Genomic DNA, 27,283 nt, shown 5'->3' with positions numbered 1-27,283 from the left:
GCTGGTGTGTAATGTTAATGTAGGTGTATAAGTATATTTAATAGTGTTCTATTCATCTTTGTTAGCATGTATGAACAAATCTATAGGTAAGTGTTTAGATATGTGTGTAGATCTAGTAATCACTAAATGGGTTTTTAGAAACTTGTACTGGTGTGTCAATGTTTTCAAATATGGTACTTCATATTTTATAGCGAGTGTTGAAGGTTATGCTACTGTATGATGAGGTGTATCAGTTTGTCACATGGATGATATCATCAGTGATGTTATTTGAGATGTCATCAGTGATCTCATCAGTGATGTCACTGACCATGTCATGAAAGATGTAATATGTGACATCATCAGCAGTGGATTGCGGGCGCGTGAGTTATAGTTAGTACAACTAACTATAACGGGGGAATTTCAATGGTTTTGTAATGTCCAACTAATGACAACACCTCTGAAACCTGTGCTAATTCCTAATTATAACATGTCTGAAACCTATGGTTTTTTCAGTGAATTTTAAAGGTTTTGTAAATGACAATTTTAAAATATATTTATTCTTATATTTATTTTTTTGATACTGATTTTCACATTTTTTTTAAACTATTTATTTTTCGATATTTTATTTTTTCAATGACATTACATTGTGTGGCCCTCATTCTTTTTATTTTTTTGGGGGCCCTGGACCTCATCCCCTAGAGCCTGACCCGCAAATCTAAATGTATTCATTTTTTTTTATAGGAATGGGATTCCTATGGAAGGAAATACAAGTTACTTGTAAGTATGCTTGGAACTACTTTTCATGGTCAGTGCTGGGCTAAAAGATGCAGCACTGGTTCCTCTCCTGATAACAAATGAATAAATCGGTATTTGTTGTTCGGATGACTTAAGGTGAATATTTTAAAGTTCAAAAACTGCACACTTTGAAGAATTTGCAACTGAAACCAGTCAATGTCAGCCTATGAAAGGAAATTCACTTAGCAGGTAAATAGCGTTATTATTACTTTTTCTTACTCAGGGGTGGATCCTGAATCCAGCACTGCTGCATCACCTCTAAACAGTTGAAAGAATGCAAATTACCAAAGACGCGGAGAAGTCCATGTCACTCTTTTTTTTATATCGCTAGAATGCGCGGATCATACGTTCACCCAGCGATTTTACCAAAAAACTAAAAAATTGGTGTCCTTGTGGAACCACTTGAGCAGACCTAGAAGGTCAGGGTGTGTCTACCCTCCCCCTTTTCACGTTATAAACTCACATTTCATAGGCTTTTTCACCCTCCCTTCTACTGAGGCATAAAATGGTTGCCAACAGTTTCAAGTTTAAATGTTGACAATTACTTGACAGCCAATTAGCATTCAGCGCGTGATCGGAAGGCTGCACTTATGCTACAGTGACAATAAGCGGAGTATCCGTATTTAATGGTTTGTATGAGGAGGGGGTCGCATAGCCCCCCTCCCGTGGTCAATTCCGGACACCGAGATCCCCACCCCCCGGGACATGGCTAATTATGTAATATTATTTTATGGAGAAGGGCTGCGTAGCCCCCCTACTGAAGTCCCTTCAAGGCCCCGGGGACCCCATTCCCCAGGGACGGCCTTTTTAAAAAATGTATTATGACCATCACCGTTGGCGACCGTGCGAGTGTCTTCAATACCCCCACTGGCCCGACGGCTCCCCACCTCCTGCGGGAGCCGGTGTTCTATCGACATCCGAAGTCCATCTGTGTATGTACCACCTAGGAGTTGCCTTCACTTTGCGCCTGCACGTTTGTGGTAGCGCAGGTGTGTTAATATTACGTATGCGCACAATACGTCCCAGCGTCTGGCTATTTACCCCTAACGTATTTCATTTTATTTGCGCATGCTCAATTCCAACATGCCCAATCACAGCGCATACACCCAGTGACATCATGCTCAACCAATCATCCTTCTGCAAAGCATTTATAACCTGCCAACCTTCTCTAACTATTCCTATTCCGGAGTCACAGCCATTCATAGTGTTCGTATCCACTTCTTCATAGGTGAGCACTTTTTTTTAAGAATAACTAAATTAATATAGAGTATATAGAGTAGGCTTCGCTGCGTATTGCGAAGCGGCAGTGAAGGACCCTAGGGGCCGACCTTCGGGGGGTCTATGTATATGGGTGGGAATACACTTCGGATGCATGGTAAAAAGAATAGAAACTCATTCTCCCGATATTATATGCATTCTTCTGACTCATAGAATCCTACCAAAACTGGCCATCATTAATGTTTATTCTCGGCCGGACCAGCATAGTGGGACATCCCCGACACTAGATTTTTATGCAAGCATCCTTAAATCACTCTCGGGGAATGTGTACTTCTTACTTGGCGGGGATTTTAACTGCCATTTTGAACCTTTCAATGGCCTTATAAAATCTATCACTAGTGATGAGGACTCAATTTGGTCAATCCCAATGCCTAATACATATCCGATAAGGGGGTGGACCCCAATTGTTCTCCAATTGACCTCTCTCACCCTCACTTTTTCTTTGAGGGCTTGTAATGGCCCATTTCCTGGTGATAATCCAGGGCATCCCACCTTTTAGAGACCTGGCCAGGCATCAATAATTGACTACATCCTATCTAGTGTTGAAATCCGGCACAATATTGTAAAGTTTAGCGTTGATTCGCTCAATGAAAGTGACCATAATCCTTTGGTCGCATTGCTCGATTTCCACCAGGTAGAAACAGAACAAGGTCCGGATATCCCCCACCAAGACAATTTAGTCGTTGCTGAAGGATGGAGACATATCCGCTGGGCTACAAAAACTCAATCCCCGGAAACAATGTCAGATATGCATAATAGTATTATCCCCCTGTTAGAAAAGGCAACCCTTGCATTTGGAAACCCAGATAATTTAAAACCTGGTAACAACTAAGGAAAAATCCATCAGGATATGGTTACAATAGTGGCGGATTGCTTTTATAGCAGCAGGCCAGCTAAGAGTAACCACCATAGTGATAAAAACCCCTGGTATAACAGGATGTGTAGGAATGCTAAGAGAGCCCTGCTATCATCCCTTAAGGGGGGTGATAGCTCGTGGATTAGGAAAGCTAGGGCTTTTTTTAAAGAAAACTCTTTTACAAGCAAAAACAGAATGGGAAACGGATAGATGGCAGGCTATTAAGAATGCCTTGGACATAAAAGATATTAGAGGCTTTTGGAATCTAGTCCACACTGGAAAAAACTGAGATTAGGACTAATATCAAGCCTAACATTGAAGAGGAAGCCTGGCGTCTTTATTTTAACGATTTATATTCAAGCCCTCTTACTGGACCGAGTGCGAACGAGAGCATGGTGTGTTGTCTAACCCCTGATTCCTCATGGGATATACCCCCTTGTACTATGGCTGAGGTATTATCTGCCTTAGTTAAGATATTACCTAATAAAGCACTGGGGTTAGATACAATCCCCGGGGACCGGTTTAGAAACGAACAGGTAGTGTGGGCTCCATACCTACAATCACTTTTTAATGCAATTCTGCATGGCCTACCAGCCCCCCTACATGGGCTGGTGCAGAGATTATCCCTATCCACAAAAAAGGGTCCCCCATTGAACCTGCTAACTATAGGCCAATTAGCCTTATTGATGTAACACATTTTTTTTTTGCAAGAGCGTTATTGGGAAGACTGCAGGAATGGATGGAAGACTTTGATGTCTTGACTCCGTTGCAAGCAGGCTTTAGAGTTGAAACTTCAAACATAGACTAGCTGTTCAGGCTACAGCTGACCTATTGGAAGCATATAGTGCTGGAGGGTGGGAGACTGTACTTTACCTTCATGGATTTGAAATCAGCGTTTGATATGGTGGACCGTGACCAGCTGTGGGGTATCATGCTGGACATGGGAGTTCCACCATACCTTTGTTACCAGCTGAAACGCCTCCATGAGGGAACTTTCGCTAGAGTAAGGTTTGGAAAGAATGGACAATTAACGGATCCTTTTCCCGTTGGTAAGGGGGTTAGGAAGGGCTGTGTGCTTGTGCCGACCCTCTTTTCCCTCTTCCTCAACAGGTTCATTAAAGATTTACTTGCCGTTAAGGATATAGACTCCCCAAAACTAGCACACCACAAATTTCCTGCATTAATGTATGCAGATGACACCCTGCTCCTCTCGAAATCACCAATGGGGATGCAGCGTGTGTTAAAGGAATTTAGCCAGTTTTGCAAAAAGAGGAACCTGGTGGTAAACATCAACAAGACAAAATATATGGTCTTCAATGCTAACTCCTTAAACTGCCCACACCCAATGATGGATGACAGGCCCTTGGAGAGGGTGCCTATCTTTGATTACTTGGGTCTCACTTTAAATGACAAAATGGGGTGGGGACCCCAAATCAATAAGGCTAACCTGAAGTTAACCCAGGCTGTTGGGGGAATTTTTAAAGTCCATAAGACTTGTGTTTTAAAGGTTATAAGCCCACCGCTAGAAATTTACAAAGTCCAAGCTAGGGCGGCCACCATATATGGGGCAGAACTGTCGGGGGCATAGTCCATCCAATGCCCATACCATAACTGACAAATTCTGACCCTGCCTAAAAATATACCCCTAGTACCTCTAAGGATGGATCTGGATATCCTCTCAATTGCGGACCTAATCTCCTCACATCCATTGCGATATTGGCAAAGGCTGTGGAGTACCCCAGAGTTAGGTCACTACAGGGAGGAATTAAAAGTAGTAATCTGGTAGTATAACCTGGCTGTCCTTTGTGAGGGAGTCTTTTCGTGCAATTGGAGGGGAGGATCTTTGGACCAAACCGGAAGAATCTTGCTTAGCTATCTCTAAAAAATCTTTAGCTAGTGCAGTGAAAGAGAATACATTGATAAGCATTTTACAGGCAGTCAACCCTTCGAGCTTAACTTACGGGTTTTTGGACTTCAAGTCCCAATATAAATTTGAGCTGATGTTGGACTCAATGCAACCGCCATTAGCCAAGAAGTTGTTTTTGCAATTTAGATATGGGATGGTCCCGCTTCATGCCTTAACTAACAACTGGGCAGGTGTAAACCACCGCCTATGCCCTGGATGCCTAGTGGAGGATGAAATAGTAATCCATGTAATGTTTTTATGCTTGGCATACAAACCGGCTAGGTCTAAGTGGGTCATACAACTTTGTAGAAACCTGGGCATTAGGAACTATCTTGCATTATTTAGGATCCTAAAATCTGATTCTAACCCGGTTTATGTTGCAATTTCGAAATTCCTTCTTGCTATGTGGTGTAAACGAAGGTACTTACAAAAAATGTGATCTGATAACAAGTAATAACAGCTCCTACTTGTCACTTGCTGCGATTATCTACTCTGTAATAATTTAGCCTGTAATGGCAGGTATTTGGTGCTAAATCTACGTGAGAGATAGAAATACCTGCTAACTGGCTGACATCTTGATCCTGGGCTTTATAAAAGTATTGGATGTGAATCAATTTCTTTTTATATATTTTAGTTTAAATTATATTCTTAATGTATGTTTTAATTGTACGAATTTCCCATAATGATGATTTTGCATTCCCTCCTCCCTACGGTGGTTTCTATTACTCATATGTCAATAATCCAGTGTTCCTTAAGATCTTGTACTTTTTTTTTCTCCGATATGGATTTCAATTTGTTGTACATTTAATTGTGCTTTTATGGCTGTAATAGCCGAAATAAATTTTTTTGATGATGATGATGATGATTAAATTATTTAATGTGAATGATCTTTAAATACAGCGTAAATACACATTTTTTTTCAATTTGACAATGTTGTTTTTATGCACGCTTTCCTACTTTTTTATATCGTTGAAGTTGATTTTGTAACTTTTGTTTCTGAGCAAATCACTTAATCCTGCGGGCCTTCATTTTTTTAAGTAGTGCGCCACGTGCTGCTTCCTCCCCATGCAGTGCACATGTAATCGATTGGCACACTCTCCATGTTTTTTAATAACCTTAAACTTGATTTCTTATCCTTTGTTCTGTGCAAATCAGTTAATCCTACCATGTTTCTTTAATTTGCCAAGCGCCACTTGGCTGTTTCCGCAACAGTGTGCTACGTGCTGCTCAACTTAATGCAATGTAGTTTTTCTTGTGTATGTAGTGCTTCATGTGCTCCATGCATTGCAAATGTAATGTTTTCGGCAATGCTGTATTTGAGCACATTTTCCAGCTCTTATACCTCCAATGTCTTACCTTGGTAGGCGATGTTTCTAGGCAAATCACTTAATCCTGCCGCCTTCAATTTTTGAAAGTAGTGCGCCATGTGCTACTTCCTCCCCATGCACTGCACATGTAATCGATTAGACAATGTTGAATTTTACCACGCTCTCCAATTTTTGTAATAACCTTAAACTTGATTTGTCCCCTGTTCTATCTCATTATACAGATATCTCAACCATGGGACGTAGTGGTCGCCACAAGCTGTTTATTCCTGCCCATGTACTATACCAGATGGTAGTCAACCACTCGACATACCATATGGAGAGCACTGACTGCTCTCCATATGCTATCCGCCGAAAATTGCAATGGACCTAATGGAATTCTCAGGTTTGACTTTAACATTTCATGATTGAAAAGCATTCTGACATAACCATTTGTGTATTTTATGTGTTTTCAGACAGATAACTGTGCTGTTCCCCATGTTTTGGTAGAATTAGTGGGCTTTCTCGTAGTAAAAAACAAGTCCTCGCAATTTTATTTGCCAAATATGTGATTTGAATTTGAACAATGTGTCTTATAATTTTTCTTGCTTCTATAAATATTTTTTATAAAATGCAAAATCTCCATTGTGATAGTCTTATAGATGTTTGTTATTGAAACCAATATGTTTCTCATTTAAATGCTCATTACACGTTTTCAGCCTGCACTTGGGATACAAAGTGAAAATGTTGTTTTAAATTTTTTTATTTGATGACGTGTCTTTCAATTTTTCTTGATGTTTATTTCTCAATTTCTAGATCATGGAAGACCAAAAGGGTTCTATCATATCAAGGCCAGGACTTTGTAAATAAAGTGAGTGACCAATCTCGGCCTAACATTTGTATAATGCAATGCTATTTCCTATTTTGCTTGCCAAATATAACCTCTGATAATTGCTTTTCATCCCCAATCCTATTGAGAACAAATGTTTTTATATACATTTAAATTAATCTTGGACAAAAGTACAACATATACATTTTTAACTCTTTTTTCAGTTTGCAGGATGTTTGTTGCCGAGGTTGACGAAAACTATATCCTCCTGTTCCAGCTGATTACACCAATGTCTCAAATATGGCATTTACTAGTTGTCCAAAGCCAGGCAGATTCACACATTTTTAATGGACAACGTTAAGGTAAATACTCTCAATATGAATAGTCGACAAAGTTAAAAAGTAACAGATATAAGTAGTTGAGGAGTTTTTGGTGTCAGATAATGTCCAATTCACACTTAAACCAATGAGTCTGATACATGGTGGATCTCTGTATAACTAATGGATGATTAGGTATTAGGATGGCATACAAAGCTCCCAACCTTCTTACGTTTTCTCTTAAAGGGTTCCAAATTGGAGGCGAATATTAGGCTGTGCAGTAGAGGTTGACTGTGTTGCTCCACTGGTACTTGGGCCTTCCCATGGGATACCGGAAGTTATAGTTTCTGATAGAGGTCCTCAGTTCATTGCCAGTTTTTGGAAATCATGGTGTTTAGCATTGCACATCAAAGCTTCGTTATCAACCAGTTTCCATCCCCAAACGGATGGTCAAACGGAACGGCTTAATCAAACTTTGAAAAAATACCTGCGATGTTACGCTGCTGGGGCTCATGACTCTTGGGTATCCATGTTATGGCTTGCGGAGTTGGCTTATAACAATGCTTGGCACAGCTCATTAGGGGTGTCCCCCTTTTTTGCTAATTACGGCTATGACGCCCGGGTTTTGCCCATCAACATCCCTGGTGATGTAAGCAGTCAGCCCTCTGTACTGAGTCAGGTTCGCCATCTACATTCAGTGCAGAGAAAGGTGTCTAAGCAGTTGATCCAGGCAAAGGCGACATACAAGAAGTGGGCGGATAAACATTGGGGCGACAATCCATCGTACCGGGTGGGGGACAGGGTATGGCTGTCCACAAAAAACATTCGCTTTAAGCTTCGTTCGGTGTTTCACCCCAGATACATCGGTCCGTGCGTTGTCCTGAAACAAATCAACCCTGTGGCATATAAGCTGAGGCTTCCAGCTTCGCTTCGTATCCATCCTGTTTTTCATGTTAGCTTGTTAAAGCCTGCTCTTTCTGCTAGACAGAGAACACCTCCTCCGGTGTTGTGTGATGGGGGTTTGGAATATGTGGTCCGCTGCATTAAAGACTCCAAGCGTAGCAGGGGTGCGCTGTGGTATTTGGTGGCTTGGAAGGGGTATACGGCTGAGGACGATTCCTGGGAGCCCTCTTGCAATGTGCATGCACCTGCTGCTGTCCAGTCCTTCCATCGGCGGTTCCCTGCTAAGCCCGAGCCTAGGAGGCGCTAGGCGGGTGGGCATACTGTCAGGTTTTGCCTTTACCGCGCCTACCTAAACTTTAAGGGACTACATCTTCCATGAGCCTTTGCTGCAGGAAGTATAAGGTTGGAAGAGCGAGGGGGGATGTTGCGCGTACTTTTGAGTCCTTTGTTTGTGTTTACTGAAGAAGCGCTGGCTGCTGTTGTTGCTGGTGTTGTTAACTGTTCTGTATGATAAGCGGAGCGTAGTGGTGGTCGTTATGACATGTTAACCAGTGTGTTCTTGGTTACAGGAAACAGGACTAGATCTATCTTGTATTGGTTGGAGGAATAAGTACAGCCCTATAAGGTATTACAGTTCTAGTGAGAATTCTTGAGAGTAGTCTTGCTTATTGTACAATGTATATAATGGTTTATGCTCTGTCATTTCAGATCCCTTGTCCCTGCTGACCCTTTCCCTTCCCCGGTCTTTTCTCTGTTATTATCCCTCGCCTGATGGTTCGAACCCCCTGTGAGTACATTCAGGGGGTTGGTAACATCGGGAGGTGGACCCCTGACAAGCTGGACATTTCACTCATACAAAACCATTGAAATTCCCCCGTTAAAGTTAGTTCAGCTAACTATAACTCGCGCACCCGCAATGCACTGCTAATTACGTCACATATTACATCACTCATGACATGGTCATTGACATCACTCATGACATCTCAAATGAGGTGTGGCTTCTAGCGGTGTCTGCCAATGTGTGTGTGTCTTTGTGTGTGCGTATGATGAGTGTGTGCGGCCTGTAGTTGTGAGGGCCTCTGTGTGTTTGTGTGTGTTGATGTTTGTTTATATGAGTGCGTGAGGCCTGTAGTGATGAGTGCGTGTGTACGCTAGTGCTTGTGTATATGATGCGGGGGTGCGGCCTGCAGCGGTTTTCAAGCATGCGTGTTCACATGTATACTTGTGTGTGAGAAAGTGCGCTCGGTTGTTTACTGTTGTTGTTCAAAGTTGTTTATATGTGTGCGCGGGTAGTAACTGGCGTGCTTGGTGTGTCTGCTCTCTCGTTTAGGGATTGTTGTTCTAGTGTGCATGAGTTGTAAATGGCTTGTGTGTTCATGTGTGCACTCACTGGTTTGTGTGTGGTTGCTCAAGTGTGCGTGGGTTGAACGTTGTGCGTGTTTCTTTTCAGGGATGATTTTAGGGTTGTATGTGGTGGTGAGCCTGTGTGTTTTAAACCCCCATCCCATGCCTGTCATGTGGACACAGTGTATTTACTCACTGGAGTCTCTGGTGTGCTGGCCTCATGAAACAACTTTCAGTATCTTAGAACAGGGGAAACGAATATAAGACGTGAAAAATTGTGGCACGTGCGTGTGTCCTGCCGTGCCAGGAACCGGTGTGCTTTGCACAACATGTAATAAAAACAGTAGCCGGACACAGGGCCGCGGCTGCCTTGACTGACCAGATAGTGCACACAACAGGCTTAATGTGGCGTGATAAGGTATATGCACATGGGTGTGAAGAAAAGACATTCAATGGCCCTGGTCCACAGGCTGTGCATATGCAAAAACAACAGTTGATGGACAGAATGCAGAACAATGTCATACATTCACCCCAGTACAGAGATCTGGGCTAAATCCATCGTTTTTTTGCACTCCACACCACCCCAGTTCAGACATGGCCATATGCAAATCAGCCTTGACCCTGTGCCTCATGGGAGCAGTCCAGCCCGAACTGGCAAGCCATGTCTTTCCTGGACCGGAATCAAGCATCCTAGGACCGGTTTCTGGCTATCAGCCGTCTTCAGCCAGGATAGCTTGACTCCAGTGGTGTGGAGATCATGGGACTCACGTCTGAGCATACCCATCCCACTCGGGGTGACAAATGCAAAAACAACAGTTGATGGACAGAATGCAGAACAATGTCATACATTCACCCCAGTAAAGAGATCTGGGCCTAAATCCATTGTTTTTTTGCACTCCACACCACCCTAGTTCAGACATGGCCATATGCAAATCAGCCTTGACCCTGTGCCTCATGGTAACAGTCCAGCCGAACTGCCAAGCCATGTTTTCCTTGACCGGAATCAAGCATCCTAGGACCGGTTTCTGGCTATCAGCCGTCTTCAGCCAGGATAGCTTGACTCCAGTGGTGTGGAGAGCATGGGACTCAAGTCTGAGCATACCCATCCCACTCAGGGTGACAAATGCAAAAACAACAGTTGATGGAAAGAATGCAGAACAATGTCATACATACATATGCTTTGCTGTACATATGTACAGGAAGAAATCCTGGAAGGCGCATCAGTAAATCCAACTTAAAATCAACACTTTCTAGGAAACAATGTTCGGAAAAATAGAGGCACTTTATCTAGGACGCTTCCTAGATTAATGTGCAATTGTATCAATCCAATAGCTATAATATATAGAGATTTTTTTCTCTGCAGGATCCGTACACCCTGCGCGGATTTTGCCGAATTCTTTTTTTCTTTTTTGGCCCTGGGGGTCCTTGAGGGACCCCCCAAGCAGGCGTAGGGGGTCAGTGTATTTCTACCCTGCCCCCTTTTTGCATTTTTCGTGGGTTTTTTCTGCTTTCTTGTGCCTCAGTTCTACGGAGGCACAAGATAGCTGGCAAAACTTCCTGGTTTGGAGTGACAAATAGCATACAGCTTGTCATCGGGAGGGTGCGCGGATCCTTCGCGGCCATAGATATATATATGATTTAACCTTTGATTTGCTCAGGAACTACTGAACGGATTTGCACCATTTAACAAAAATGAATATATATATATATTCACTGGAAAAAAACATAGGTTTTAGGGACAGTTATAGTTAGTTGAAAATTTCACTCGCACAAAACCATACAAATTCCCCCATTATAGTTAGTTCAGCTAACTATAACTCGCGCCCCGCAATGCACTGCTGATGATGTCACATATTACATCACTCATGACATGGTCAGTGACATCACTGATGACATCTCAGATGACATCACTGATGACATCATCCAGTGACTGTGTGTTTCTGTAAAGTTTAAATATGTTTAATATATAGAGGGATATATATATAGGGAAAGGCGTATTGAAGAATGAGTGGGTGTATAAGTGTCTGAAAGGATGATTTAGTAGGTGCGTGACTGACTCTATAAGTGAGTGATTAAACATATCTTACTGAATGCATGGGCTAGTGAGTAAAGTGTGTGTATCCACCTGTCTGTTGGTGTCTAAGCGGCTGTATTGGTTTGCTAATAGCTACATGAGTGGTTATATCTTGAGTATCTGTATGGGTGCCTGAGTGTTTGTGTGGGTGGGGTGTGAGTGACTCCGTGCATGGATGTGTGAGTGGGTGATTCACTGGGTGCATGGTTTCAAGAGTGCATCTGTGATGAACTGTATGGGTGGGTGAGTGTGTGTATGGGTGTGTTAGTGAGTGAATATATATCTAAGTAGTACATGTGTGAGTAACTACATATGTGAAAGGCAGTATATATGCGTGTTGGAGTATATAAATGGCTATAAGTGAGAGTGTGTGATTGTGAGAGTGGCTGTATGGATGAGTGTGTGCTTGTATCAGTGATTGTATAAGAGCGTAAGAATGTGCTAGCATTTGTATGAGAAATTGAGCTGGTGTGTGTATAACTGTATAAGTGAGTAAATGGCAATGTGATTAATTATTTGCATGACAGACTACTGACTAGGTGTGTGAGTATACCTCTATGGATGAGTGGCGGTGTGTGAGTTTCTATATAGGTGTATGAGTGCATATGATAGTCCTGTACTGAGTGACCATAAGTATTAGTGACTGTACATTTGAGTGAGTGGATGTGTGTGTAAACCTAAGAATCAGGGAGTGGGTATGTAGTTATTGGTGTTGGAGTGTCTATGGTTTTGATAATGGCAGTCTGTAATTTAGAGTGGGTGTATCAAAGGTTATATTACGGTGTAAGAAGATGCATCAAATTATCACATGGATGATGTCATCAGTGATGTCATTTGAGATGTCATGAGTAATGTAATATGTGATGTCATAAGCAGTGCATTGCGGGGTGCGAGTTATAGTTAGCTGAACTAACTATAAAAGGGGAATTTCTATGGTTTTGTACAAGAGAAATTTCCAGCTAACTATAACTTTCCCTAAAACCTATGGTTTTTTCAGAGAATTTCTAAGGTTTGTTAAATGCCAGTTTCTAACTATGCATACAGGGGTAGGACATGTGAAGAAAGAAGAAAAAATGCACAGAAAGAAGCTAAAGAAATGCAGAAAGAAGCAACAGAAGTCTACAAAGACGAAGAAAAGTGCAGGAAGAAGCAAGACATGTGCAGAAACAACCAACAGAGGAGCAGAAGGCCTTGCTGCATAATCATCCTGTGCACACAACTTTCCAGACAAGTACTGGTGGTAACTGACTCGGACTAACCAGGCCTAGAGCCAGTGCTATGCTAAAAGACACTTCGAATACAGTGAAAACACCTACATACACTAGGGAACACTATGCATTGGGGTACCCCTGTGATTAGCATGACCTCCTCTGTAAGGCCCTTGTACATAATAGGTCAGGGGGATTAAAACTACCTCTAAGTCAGAGGTGCAGAAATATGCTACTTTAACTAGTAGTCACGTTTGCAGAGTGGTGGAGAAAGAGTGCTGGGTGTTTGACCAACGCTCAGGAAGTCCGCTGCGTAGGACTTATAGGAGGTACCAGGAGGGATTCTTGGCCCCCAAACTCCCTCAGGACTAAATTGCACTTCATCCCCCATACCCTATTCTGCCATGAGGCACATTTGCAGAATGGTAGAGAAAGAGGGCCATGGCTTACAAAGACGTCTTAGCAATCCCACTGTGTGGGACTTACTGGAGGAAACAAGAGGGGTGGTTGGCCCCCAAGGACATCTTTGAGGGTCACCTACCCAAACTATTACCTCCAGTCAGTCCTGCATAGCAGCACTGGTAAGTACTAATACCAAGCCACACCCACTTTGCCCACCACTCCACAAACACGCTCCCTGGCACACTCTAGGATGGAGATTGAAGTCCCCTTCACTGTTGGGGGTCCTTTAAGGGTCAACTAGCCTACCTTTTACCTCCAGTAAACCCCACACAGTGGGATTCATGAGAGGTAGACAAAGGCCATGCCCCCTTTCTCCACCACTCTGCACCCCCTGGCGCGTAGTAAGTTGGTGGATTAAGTCCCCTTGAATCCTGAGGTTCCCTAGTGTCCAACTAGCCCAGGAGGTACCTCCAGTAAGTGCCACAGAGCTGAGTTGCAGAGAGGTGTAAAAAGGGGTGTGGCTTGGCCCACCTCTCTGCAACGCAGCGCAGTGGCACTTACTGGAGGTACCTGGTGGGCTAGTTGGCCCCCAGGGGCCATCAGGATTGAAGGGAAATTAATTCCCAACTTTAAATGCGCCACAGAACGTGTTTGCACACGTCACCTCAGGCCCCGCCCCCTCCCTTCACCACTGTGAAAACACACCTGTGGCATGTATTGAAGGGGAATTAATTCCCCAATTTAAAATGCGCCTCAGAGCAGAGTGTTCCTGGGAGGGGCAGGCCTCTGGCACAATCACCCCCCTCCCAGCACAATCGCAATGCAATTATTTTTGGGGGAAGGGGGCTATGTGGCCCCCTTCTTTTTACTATTTTTTGACCCCATTTAAAAAATATATATATATATATGAACGGAAAGGGGGCCGCGTGGGTTTCCCTCCCTTGGCCGAATCCTGCTCCTGGGACCCAATCCCCAGGGCTTGGCCACATTTTTTTTTGTTTTATGGAGGGAGGCAGTGTGCCCCCCCCTCCTGAAACCTCTATTGGCCCCGGGTACTCCATCCCACGGGGCTGGCCTTTTTTATCTATTTATTTTTGGGAGGGGGGCACCGGGGCCTGCCTGCCTTTTATTTTTTTAATTATTCAAAGGGGAGGGGGCCGTTTTGTCCCCTTCCCAGGCCACTTCTAACTCCAGGGACCCCATCCCCCGGGGCCGGCCCTCTCCTTTGGGGACCGTGGGGGGAGCCCAATTCCCCCATGGTCCCGCTGTTTCCCCGCGTCCTGCGGGAGCCGGCATTGCTTTTCCTCATGGGGAGCTGCTGACAGGCAGCTTTTGTGTGGAAAAGCAATCTATTTGCTTCATTGAAGCGAGAGCAGGTTTCCCTGCTCTTGCTTCAATGAAGCAAAGGAGTTTGCAATGACAGGGCGGGAGCCGCGCAGCTCCCGCCCTGTCATTGCAAACAGCAGTGTCCCGGGGCTGGGCACCACGGGACACTGCAGGAGCTGGCCCTGGGGGTTGGTGGTCCCCAGGGCCATCACAGGCACCAGGAGGGAGGCCCTCCCATCAAATGCACAGCCCCAGGGAGGTGGTGGTCCCCAGGGCTCAGGGGTCCATAACGGAACCTCAAATTTACAATTAGTGCCCTGGGGAGGTGGCGGTCCCCCGGGCACGTGGGGCACTCGAGCCCCACCCCCCCCCCCCCCCCCCCCCCACACAGGTGTATTTTTTTTTTAAAACAAGCCATGGGGGTGGTGGTCCCAGGGGCTGCGGGAGGGCTGTGAGCTCCCTACAAAATAACTACAAAAAGCCCTGTGGGGGCGGTCCCCAGGGCTAAGATGGGCCCTGGAGGCCTCATCACACATAAAAAAACACAGTCGAGGGGGTGGCGGTCCCCCGGGCTGCGGGGGGCCATGAGCCCCCGCAAATGTTTAATGAAACCACCAGGGGGTTTACGGCCTGCAAGTTCAATTTTACATGCTCCCGGGACTTGGCCCATCCGGGGGCTAAATAATAACGAAGAGCGGGAGACCGCTTTGTGTTTTTTATTTTTTGGCCGAAATTCCCACTGCATGTGCGAATCTCGCTGATTCTTTTTTTTTTTAAATGCTTTTCTTGGTCCTGGGGGTCCTTGTGGGAACCCCTGAGCAGGCCTAAGGGGTCAGGGTGTTTCTACCCTGCCCCTTTTTCTTGTTTTACATGTTTGTTTTTCAGTTTTCTTGTACCTCGGTTACAGAGGAACAAGATGGCTGCCAACACTTCCTGGTTTGGAGTTTTGACAGCCAATTAGCATAAAGCTCGTGGTTGGGAGGGTGTGCGGATCCTCTGTGCCTCTATATATCGAAAGTTTTATTTTTTGATTTTCTCAGCAACTACTGAACAGATTTACACCATTTATGAAAAATTGTTCTTTCTGAAACAAGGGCTACCTTTATTCCAAATGTGGTGTAATTCTGTTCAGCAGTTCGAGCTGTAGCCGTGTCTAAAGTTTTCCATGAAAAATGCATTTTTTTCGACCGCTTTTAAAAAATTTCTCAGGAACTACTGAACGGCTTTACACCATTTAGGAAAAAGAGTTCTTTCTGAAACAAGGGCTACCTTTATGCCAAATTTGGTGTAATTACGTTCAGCAGCTCGGGCTGTAGCCGTGTCTAAAGTTTCCTATGGGAATTAAAATGGAGAAAACACGTTTTGGGACCCCCCTTTTTTCTCAGCCCCCGCTTGCCGAATCACCCCGAAACTTTCAAGACAGGAGCTGACCGGAGCGCCCCGCTAGTTTTTAAAATTTCGTGAGGATTCGTCAACCGGCATCAACGTTTTTGGGAAATGAAAAATGCTTTTTGAATAGAAACAAGGTCCTAACAATAACTACCTACTGGCGACCCCCAGTAGGTAATATATATATATATCCAAAGTCTACCCCTCCAACGAAGAAGCAAGAGGACACAGCAGGGAACTTGGTAGGAGTTCTTTAATTAGCAGCTTGTATGGCATGATGCATTTCGCCTCGTGTGAGCCTTCCTCAGATGCCACAGCTAAACAAGGTAAAACCAACTCCCTCCTTTATATTTCTAAGGCCCTCCCAATGTCGTGAGGTCAGCTGGCTCTGCTGAAATTGGTTACAGCTGCAGTCTGATGTTAAAGACTACAGCTCCCAGAATCAAATTCTCTGGTAAGTACCAAGCGCGGAGCCATGAAGATGTCCTTAAATGGTAGCTGAGATGCCAGGTAAGGGAGGGGGGTTAATGGTGTGGTTGATCCCCGTAAGCTAAAGTCCTGAGCTACCTTCAGTCCCCAACGTTCTGCCTCAGAATGCACAGTCAAGCCGGGCCGTGAAGCAGTGATACAATGATCCCTTTTCCCCGTGAAGTCATGGGCTGTAACTCACAGCGGCCACTTGCCAGGCCTGATCCCGAGGCGGTCCCGCAACATCCGATACCTCAGAGGAAAATTTGCCACAATGCCAGTAAGTCGCTGGACTCTGTAGAACGGGTCCTCTTAACACGCACTGGCAAGTGCATAAAATATCTAAAGTCTACCCCTCTAACGTAGAAGCAAGAGGACACAGCGGGAAACATGGCAGGAGTTGTTTAATTAGCAGCTGGTAAGGCGTGATGCATTTCAGCTAGTGTGAGCCTTCCTCAGATGGCGCAGCTAAACAAGGTAAAAGCAACTCCCTCCCTTATATTTTCAAGGCCCTCCCACTGTCGTGAGGTCAGCTGGCTCTGCTGAAATTGGTTACAGCTGCAGTCTGATGTTAAAGATTACAGCTAATACATATATTCACTAAGATACACTTAATAAGTCAGTTATACAATCATTTTTACAAAAAACATCCATTTAGACACTTATTTACCCATTTATTCTTCCAGCGACCTTTAGATATACATATATAAAAAATATTTATTTTTCAGAAAGACGCACAGTGAGGTCGACCGCCCTATGGAAATTAACATGGGGAAAACATGTTTTGGGACCCCCCTTTTTTCTCGGCCCCCGCTTGACAAATCCCCCCCAAACTTTCAGGGAAGGACCGGAGCGCGGCAAGGCAAATTTGAGGACATTTTCAGGCAGATTCCTCAACAGGCGCCAAAGTTATTCACAATAGAATGTTGCGATTTCCCTATTGAAAATAATCCTAACTATAACTACCTACTGGCGACCGCCAGTAGGTAATATATATATGTGTGTATATATATAGATATATACATATATGTATATATTTATACATATATTTTTTTTTTGCTAAAAACATTGGTGCAGTACAGCGAATCTTCATGATATATACATATATATATATATATATCTGTAAGAATATATAAAACCAACAATTAAATGGCCTTTGCAAGTCAGCACCCCAGAACAAAAATCTAATCTCTCTTGGATCTGCATGTAACCTGCTTTGCTATACATGCGTTACACTGACAGGAAGATTATAAAGTGTTCATTGAAACACATTTTCAGTGTAACACGAAATGCATATGAAAAATCCACAGAATTCAAAATGGCAACTTATGCATGCTGCCTCTCACACAAGCTTTTTAAATGTTTCAAATATTGGACTGTCTCTAAGAGTTTCACTAAATTATGCCCTGTACCAAAAGAATTCCATATTCAAACGAAGAAAAAAATTATCTTGTTTTTTACCTGAGCAACAGCATCGCCTCTTGCTGCTTCATGCTTGAGCCAAAGGAACACATCGCCATTTTCTTTAGTTTGTGATTTTAGAGTTTCATCTTCCATTATCCTTACAGTTTCAACATACGCCTAAGGGAGAAAAGAAAGATAATGAATTAAAATCTGAGACTGTGTCAATCCTCCATACCGATATGTTGTTTCTCATATCGGGGCTATGACATAGCCAAACACTTAAAGCATACAACCACTTAAAACATCCACATGAACAAGCAAATCAAACTTAGAGCCTGATTTAGATTTTGGCGGACAGGTTACTCCGTTACAATAGTGATGTATATCCCTTCAGCCAAAATATAAATTACATTATTTCCTATGGGATTTGTATTTCTGCCAACCTGAATTCCATCATCGTGACGAAGTTACCCATCCGCCAAGATCTAAATAAGGTCCAAGTTAATTTATCAAAAATAAGCACAAATTATATAAAAATTCCCTCACAGTGAAAGCATTCTGTAAAGTTTGATGTAGATGGCAGAAAGTGCCACTACGCATCAGCCATAGTATTATATCATATTGCAGATGATTCTCCCTTGCATTTTATACATATTCCAACACTTCCCACTACAAATTCCCCCACGCTGGTTCCATGCACTCAACTTCACCCTTTGCTCCTTTGTCTGGTCAGGCGGTCACTCCCGAAATGCATTTCCCAATGGTAGACAATTTCTGTATGGTGGTTGGTTAGGAATGATGACCCTCTAATGCTATTACCTGGACCCCCAACTAATTGTTGTTAACAACAGGCTCATCGGTGGGTGGGAGGATCCAACACATTGAGGAAAGCTTTCTTCCTAAGATTTGACAGCATTCTAGATACACGGTACGGTGCTCCAGTACCTTATAGCCTGTCTGGCAACACACGTGTGATCTTCCTTTGCTGGAGATTCACACTGATTTTCCTAAACTGGAACTGTAAATTCACTGGGATGACCGCCCTGTGGAAGCGACGCTAGCTCCACCACTCGACTGGCCTAGAGGGCTTCCACAAATGGGAGAAGATCGGCATCACAGTCTTTGAGGATGTCTGGCAGGGGAAACACATTTTGCCCTTTTGAAACCTACAGGATTGCTACAATCTTATTCAAACACAATGCCATCAAAATCTGTAACTGCACCACACCCTTTTAGCTAACATCCCACCTGACACGGAGGTTCTGGAATTTAGCACCCTGGAGGCCAAACTGCTGGTGGGCTGCATTGGTAAAGTCGCAATGTCCCAAATGTATTTATCGCTCACTACGAATCCCCCACACGGTTCTGATACCCTCCGACTCCGCTGGGAGGGCTGGGTTGGTGAGCTCGAAGAGGCAAATTGGAGGGAGGCTAGGTTGGCTCCGTGCATGTTGGCCATCTCCACACGCCTCCGGCTGAATAAATTAAATTACCTACACATGGAGTACCTCACACCAATACACTTACATTGTGCCAGTAGAATCCCTCAACCTGACTCCTTCTGCTCTTCCACAGCTCTGGCTGACTTTTCCCACGTGGTCTGGGCCTGCCTGGTTATATCCACATATTGGCTGTGAATACAACGTGAGCTTTAGGAGGTCTTGGAGTGGGACCTTGGCCTAACTGTTTGCTCATGGATGTCCATTACATTTTTTTCATTCTTAGTCTCACCAGGCGCTGATATCCATCGCCTCTAGCCCTTGGAGTAATTCTCCTCAGAGTTTTGGGTAAGGATATTATTTATACGAGTACTCGTGTGTCCATGTAGTTATGAGTTAACGAGGATATTGTGACTTATACATGGCATTCTTTGTGTTGCAAGGGATTGAGGAAACTGAGGTTTCAGTACCATTCCACCATTCGCTTCATCCTACTCTCCATTAAAAGAGGGTAGATGAGACCTGCCATGCCTGTTTTAGCCATTTTCGGTGCACAAATCCATGATTCTGGGTCCCTCCATACTGTTGGTATGGGTACCTTCGTGGGTATCGGTGATGGCACATGACGAGACCTTACATGTGACGGCCATTATTTCAGATGCTGCGCATGCTCGACTCACCCCAGGACCTAATTGGGATGCCATGAGGGGGCTGTGTTTCACCAGGTGTCCTTATGTCTCAAGTCTTTTAACTGCGGGACAATGCGCACACGATTGTGGCACATCTTTGTACATCAAGTTGTACTGATGCACATTCCCTATGCTCTATTTAGTTTTTCTTTTCTAGGTTAAGGTTTCGGGAGAGGCCTCTAGTTCTAACAACTCTGTAGGGCACACAACGTTCTAGCTCGGCGTGGCTGTCCTCGAGGGTATTCATCTTTATGATTATTTTAAAGTGCACATGACTAATTCTTTGATTCTTGGTCCTGATGAAGCACCAACGACCTTTGTGTCAATAGAGGCGCGAACCATGTTGACTTGCTACACTCAGGCACAGTGCTGCCTGTTTGGGGTAATATTTTACCCACCGGTTTGATATGATTCCACCTTTTATTAACAACCCAGAGAAAAGTTCTTTATCTCAATTTTTTATCTCACTTTGCACGCACCTGTCTTACCCTCCTCTTAGTACCCACACCACAAACACTTGCATGCCCCATCCAGCACACTCTGAAAAAGATCTCCAATAAAATGACCCTTCGGGGGACCCGTAGGGAATTGCAGCGCCGGCCCTATGAGGAGCAAATGCCCGATGATGAAACATGACACCCTCCGGGGTATGTGAGGGCAACAAGAGACAAGACCTGCTCTTTCCCTTTACCTATGGGTACTCATTGAATCTAGATTTCTTTTCCTCTCCTCTTTTTTGATGGCGTTGGGTAAATCTTTAAACCCCGCCTTGGAACAGTGTCCTTTTTTGGTATGGCTGATTCCGGCTTCAACACTTACTGACTTGCGTAAGCATGTATGCATGCATAAATGTAGCAAGTGTACATTTTGCATGACGAAATGTACCACTTCATTGTATGTCAATATATTCACTTAAAGTAGTTTCTCTATGCAGAGATATTATTTTCCCCTGTAAAGCTACCCCTTCTGTTCCAACCGCACTAAGGGGCCGATTAGGATTGCAGTTTTTCCGCATCCTCCGGGCCGGTGGAAGTGTCTGCCGGCCCGGAGGATGTGGAAAAACCGCTGCAGAGCCTTCAAAGACCCCCTGCCAGATTAGGATGGCTGGGGGGTCAGGAAGACTGTCCGCCGCTTCTCCGCCGTGGAAAGGTATACGGTGTTTTGTTTGGGGGCCCGTTGCAGGCCCCCAGGGTGACGGGGGTTGGGGGGTGCACATGGGGGGTACCTATGGTACCCCCCTGCATTTGATTTGATTTGATTTATCAACTTATAAAGCGCGCGATTGCCTGGAGGCGTCTTGGCGCTATGAATGCACGCACAAAGCAGCAGGCACCGCGCACATGACCCAAGCGGCAGGCAGCAGCACCCGCTGCAATGTTAAATATTGAGGATGTGACCACCAGGGTGGCGGTCACATCCTAATTGCACTGGAGAGAATGCCGCAGCATCTGCGGATGTTCCCTCCACCTCGGGGGTCAGCGATCCTAATCGACCCCTAAATTTTAAGATATTCTTTTGGTTTTTCCACCTTTCCACCTAAAGACTTTTGACAACAAAAAATACTGCAAACTGATCTTTTAGGATGGAAACTACCTGCATTTCCAGTTCATTAGTAAATAAAAGTAACTGAAATGTCGTCCCAAACTGGGTCCTATGAGATTTATGTTGAGAAAAAGAAATGTAAATCAATAAAATGTAAACACTTTTTGGTGCAGCAGAATGTATAACCTGCATACCTTTCAGAGCTTGTTATTGTACATATAGAAAACACACATGACCAAACCCAAGTCTGCCCAATTAACGGAACCTGGATGCATGCAAAATAAAGACAAGATGCACTCCAGTTATCCCATGAGGTAAAAACCACGTCTGTACCGTAGATTATAAATGTTATTGTATTCATTATTTAATGGCGCTGACCAAAAGATTAAAAAAGTGCAGTTGGTGCAGTGCTCATAAGTGCAAAAGTGTGACAGTTAACACATGATACATATATCCAATGTGGGTATCCATAGATCAACATATCAGTGCCGTCTAACTGCTGTTCCAGAAAACGAAACTACTGCTAATGATTCCCTCAAAACTGTCGACTTTTCGACCCGCAGCCCTACTATATATAGTGGTCTCCTCAGGACCAAAACTCCGCTCCAGGCATCTCTCATGGCATATGGAGGTCTTCTATATAAATATCATAATTATTTTCAATTATTTTCTCCACACTGGTTCCCAAACAAGTCTCTGCGCTAACCTACACCAATTATTAAGTGGTATAGTGCATTTCCCTGTGCATCCAATTTGGGTTCACCCGTGGGGATAGCGCAGAGACTAATACCTTATGTTCAGCAATCATGTATTACCTACCTTGCATTAAAGTGCACACATAGACCCTGAGATAAAGGTTTTTAAATTGGAGAAATGTAAAAAAAGACAAAAAAAAGTTCTTAGCAAAATGTAAGTGTTGATCACTTTCGAGATCTATCTATGAGTATATGGAGTTTACAAAGCGTTCGTGTCGACCAAGCCTCGGACAGATTTCAGAGAGAGACCCCAGCTCCTCCTGCTATACATTGCATCGCACAAAGGCATACAATGTGACAAACTCTCATATTTTCTCCATATAACAGTATATGTAGAAAATGCAATTTGATGGTATGGTGTATATGCTTCCCGGTCTTTCTACTTGTTATCTGGCAAACCCTAGCGCCAAGACGCCTCGGCATTTGTGCGCTCTACAAGTTCTTTGCTTACTTACTTACTTACTATATGCAATTTGATAAGTGTGCTCGGTGCTGTTTAACGTTCTAATTTTTTAATAAAAATAAAATGTGCAAATATATTGTAAAGTTAGAAAAGAAGCAACATAAAGATTTCAAGAACTGAAACGATATTAAATCAGTTAACCATATACTGTAATCAATTTGTTAAAAAGGGGGCGTAACTAATTGAGGATAACACGTGATGCAAGTCATTAGAATGAACAAAATAGAAATTAAAAATATTTCATCGCCCCACGCATTCCCTCAAAAAGTCCCCTTATCCTTGTGCAAATGTACCTTATTGAAGTCATGTGTCACTTTAGGAAGAAGCAGAATGTATGCTAGAAACATTTATTCATATATAGGTTTATATGAAACAATCAAACAGTAAGCAACGAGGAAAGACTTTACCTGCTCTCCTTGAAATGTCTGGAGGTCAAGGGCTGTCTTTTTGGCGATATTGCTGTAATAAGCATAGGAAAGGTCCAGATCTAGTGGATAATTATCAGTGCCTTGGTAATGTTTGTACCCAAGTTTCATCACAGCAAGACGATCATTTCCTTGAGCCCCAACCAAGCTGTACAACAATCCCTGAAGCACAAAATGAAAGAATATGATATTTATTGTTGTATTTACTATAATCGATGATTGCGGATGTCATCTAAAGTCTTCTATGTGCTCCTGACAACATTTTTCCTGCAAATATTTTCCAATAATTTTTAAGTGTGTTAACTAATTTCTTATCATCTGAATTTGATGTCTTTTCTTTCTGCTCCAATATTTTCTTTTTTACCCTTTACTGTTTGCCAGTTTCAGTTGCCCCTATCTGCTTAAAAATTTTTTTCTTTGCCCTCTATTGGTTGACACTTTTTTGAATGTAGCTATATTTTAGCCACACATTGAATGTAGTTATAGTCTCTCCTCTGGTCGTCTGTTATTTTGGTCTGGGTACAGAAAGCTTTTTCTCGGTCATGTGTGCCAGACCTAATTTCACCACACAACGTACACCCCACCCGACACAACATACACATACAGAAGAGGGCTTTAAATATTGCTTCAATAGGTTTCCTGTCAAATTTTGGACCAGTGTATTGCGGATGTTGATGTTTTTTCCTATAGCATGTTGATAGGACACAAAATAGCCCCCTGCCTTGAGGCATGCGACTCACAGCAAGAGATCACAGCTCAGGTACCTGCAAGTAGGAGTACCCTCAGAACTTCACTAATCTTCCCACCTCCCTGGCATTAGGAAAGTGCAGATCAACGCCTCCTGTATGTGGCTGCCTGATATCTCAAATTCAATACTGTAGATGTCATTCTGGTCTTGCTTGGGGCCACTCCTTCTGAGCCAGTGTATACAACAGGCCACCTCCCCTCCCTTAGCCTCATGCTTCTTCACATTCTTACAAGGTAAACATATCAGCTAGAAAAACATACTGTGTCACTGGAACCAAGCTGTGCCATGCTGATGGGCCCATAACTGGGGCGAAACCGGTCCTAGGTTGCTGGTGTTCCGGGTTCAGGGAGAAACTGGCTTGCCAGTTCGGGCTGGACTGTTCTGACTGTTCTGACTGGAGTAAGGTCAAGACTGATTTGTATATAGCTGGGTCAAAACTGAGGTGCCATGGTGTGCAAAACAATGATGGATTGGGATAATGTCCCAGGCAATTACCAGTGTCAGTGTCTGAGATTAATTCAAGCATTCCATCAATTTGGAGATCCCAATGGAACTGGCCAAATTTGCGAAATTTGCACACAAGGTGAAAGAACACACGCCGCGCTTTATTGTAACCTCCATTTTTAAAGCATCAAGCCGGTACCCGCACAGATGCCATGAAACCTCTTTTTTGGAACTGGATAGATTAGCGAAAAAGTGCAAACAAGGTGAAAGAACTTTCAGTCAAAGCCTTAGTCACGGACTAGAACTAATTTACGGGTTTCATATTTGTTTTTTCACCGATTTCATTGGTTCCGCACTTTTCAAGTGCTGTGTTTTTAGATCTATTTTATCTATGTTTTAGTCACGCATATTAGATCTGTCACATATGTTCCAACTATAATTGAATTAAGTAAGTGCTGGAGATACTTTGCTTCACCTCCCTTGTAACAATTGTGTTAATTGACAAAATACAATGTATTCAATCATTCCATCCATCGCTTTAGTGTATACAGCAAGCCACTTTCCCTCCGCAAACATATCAGCTTGCAATTGACACTGGGTGATAAATGATGTGGATAACAGTGTACACCTAGATGCATACATAGTGTAATAATTATTACACATCACATATCTCCGTGTAATGTAGCCTGATTAAAACATTGTAATGATTTCAGCCTGGACAAAATAGAGCCACAGCGCTGTGTGCGTCCAGGCCAGCCCGTCTGTAATGGTAAGGACATCGGGTGATTTAAATGTGCTTTTCGCCCTCTCAGTGTTTGCTGTATTTTCTATCAGGAAGCATATAATAATTATAATGCATGAGATGTTTGCACAAGTGCAGGGGCTATGCAGTAGAATATAGAGCAGGTGCTCTGAAACGGGGCTCGTGCGCATGACGCTGGAGCTCCTCTTGCTCACAATAAACAACATTTTGTTGGTTAAACTGGGTGAGATTAGCACCCAACTACAAACATTGGAAAAGTAAACACAAAACTGATTCTGCAGCAATTTAGAGAGTAAGAAGCAAACCAGGACTTAGCTCTGATTTTTTTTTAACTCAAATCTCATACAATATTTTATGTCACTTCAATAATTAAAATGTTAAGATTCACAGAAAACCTTGAATGCATCCGTTCTGCACCGGTGCACCCTGTGCAGTGCCTTTTCTGACTGCAAGGTACTGTATTCTGTTTCCTGCAAAGCACTTCGAGTGATTTCTAAAGGCGCTCTTCAGCTGCTTGCTGTTTCCTACATTTCCCTTTAAGACGAGTCAAATTGTTGTTTGGTGGTTGACAAGCAGTACACTTGCAGCGCTCTCCAATCTGACTGTCACCAAACTATCCCCACTGTAAGCCTGCAGTCAGGGCATGGAACTGCGCTATCATCATGCTCAGTACTTGTGTGCCTTATGTGGAGAAAACAATGCTTTCTTAAATTCATAGCAAATATGAGTGAAATGCACTTCTTTGCCGCTTGCTACTTCAATCTAGTATTTTCACAGCCCTGCATAATGCAAGTGTTACCCCACGTTTGCCCCTCCATGTCATAGTTTTACTTTTGTAGCCATCCCACCTCTGAAAAGGATCGCATACACAAGCGTGTGTGAAAATGAAAGTAAATGCAATACGCGCTTCCTGCTCACCTGATCGCGTATACGCCGACATTTAAAGGAGATGACATGCAATTGGGTCTCTACCTTCTCTCCATTCAGATGCCATAGGCGGGGAAGGGAACCTGATTTCAAGAGGGAGACTCGAGCTGAGTGCCTGGCCTGAGGACTAGGTACACCATGGTAGTTGTGCCGGGCCAGTCCTGTACGCTTCATGGCACGTGAGTACTGGAGTTTAAACCTGTCCTAATATTGTTAGCAGCGAGATTGAGGTTGCTTAGCACCCATAAATACAGGACATTGCTGCTTCCAGTGCATCTTCTATTCCACAATGAAGCCTGTGCCGAGCACCTTGAGGCAGCCTCAGCTGCAGAAAGAGGAGATGTTGACAGTCTCTAGGTCCGAATTACAGAGCATGATAGATGATGCAGTCAGCTCTGCTCTATCTCAGTTGAATGGCAAGCGCTTAAACACATTACATGTTGATAAGGGGGATTCGGAGTCTCCCTCCAGATGAAACTATGTTCAGGGGGCTCAACTACAGGAGCGTCTCAAGCATATTAGAGAGATGTTAGCTTTTCACCAGAGGAACCTTCTTCCTGATGAATTGTTTTCTCAATAAATTGCTCCAGATGATCTACCGAATTATGAGCTATGAGAGGCAAGTGTAAAGAACATTTTTCTCAAATCCCCAAGGTGATCATCATTCTGGCGAGCATGTCTTAGTAAAACTAGCACCTAAAACATCAAAGAGCCAACCACGGACATCACACGAGACTGGGGCAAAGTCGAAAGTTATGGCTGAGTGTGATGGAGCGCAGTTCAGATACACAAGTTGTTTTAGGAAGTGATGGGGTGAAAGCTCCCAATCCCTTCATCGCCAAAGAATGAGCATGTAGTGTACTCTTTTTCTCTTGCCCTAGACTGGTGGTGCAACCCCTGACCCCCCCCCCCCCAAGGTAAGTATGAAGCAACAGGTTTTTGTCAGGGCAGGATATTTTTCATCTATGATTTTTCCTGGAAAAAATTCCAATTGTGCAGGCAAAGTATTTGAACATATATTTGCACTTGTTCGCCAGAGTGGGTGAGCAAAGTGAACAGCCAACACGTGTTTCACCCCTTACATGGCCATCCAGCCTGGGGCTTCCTCAGGGCATTGGAAGTATACTGCAGTCTGTCAACGTCGTGGAAATTGGGCGTTTCTTGTGACTTTCCAGTGTCTTACAGAAGACACCGGACTAGAGAGACACGCCCGGCATTACGCCTATACTAGAGACACTCACAAGAAACGCCAAATATCCACGACGTTGACAGATGTTATGTTATTTTAATGTCACTGGAACTGATA

General features: G+C 43.6%; 1 protein-coding gene across 1 annotated transcript in view; it reads right to left on the bottom strand.

Moving 5' to 3' along the window:
• Positions 1-27,283, bottom strand: part of SEL1L3 (SEL1L family member 3) — a 519,344-nt gene that overhangs the window by 269,450 nt on the left and 222,611 nt on the right. Inside the window, exons 11-12 of the mRNA XM_086964007.1 lie at positions 23,078-23,257; positions 17,840-17,959 (exon numbers count right to left, since the gene is read on the bottom strand). Of these exons, the coding sequence (XP_086820133.1) occupies positions 17,840-17,959; positions 23,078-23,257 (300 nt within the window). The remainder of the gene's footprint in view (positions 1-17,839; positions 17,960-23,077; positions 23,258-27,283) is intronic.

This window comes from Lissotriton vulgaris, chromosome 3_2, assembly GCF_964263255.1.
Source record: "Lissotriton vulgaris chromosome 3_2, aLisVul1.2, whole genome shotgun sequence".
Classification (NCBI taxonomy): domain Eukaryota; kingdom Metazoa; phylum Chordata; class Amphibia; order Caudata; family Salamandridae; genus Lissotriton; species Lissotriton vulgaris.
Note: the sequence above shows the minus strand (reverse complement) of the source record. Positions and strands in the feature narration are given on the sequence as shown.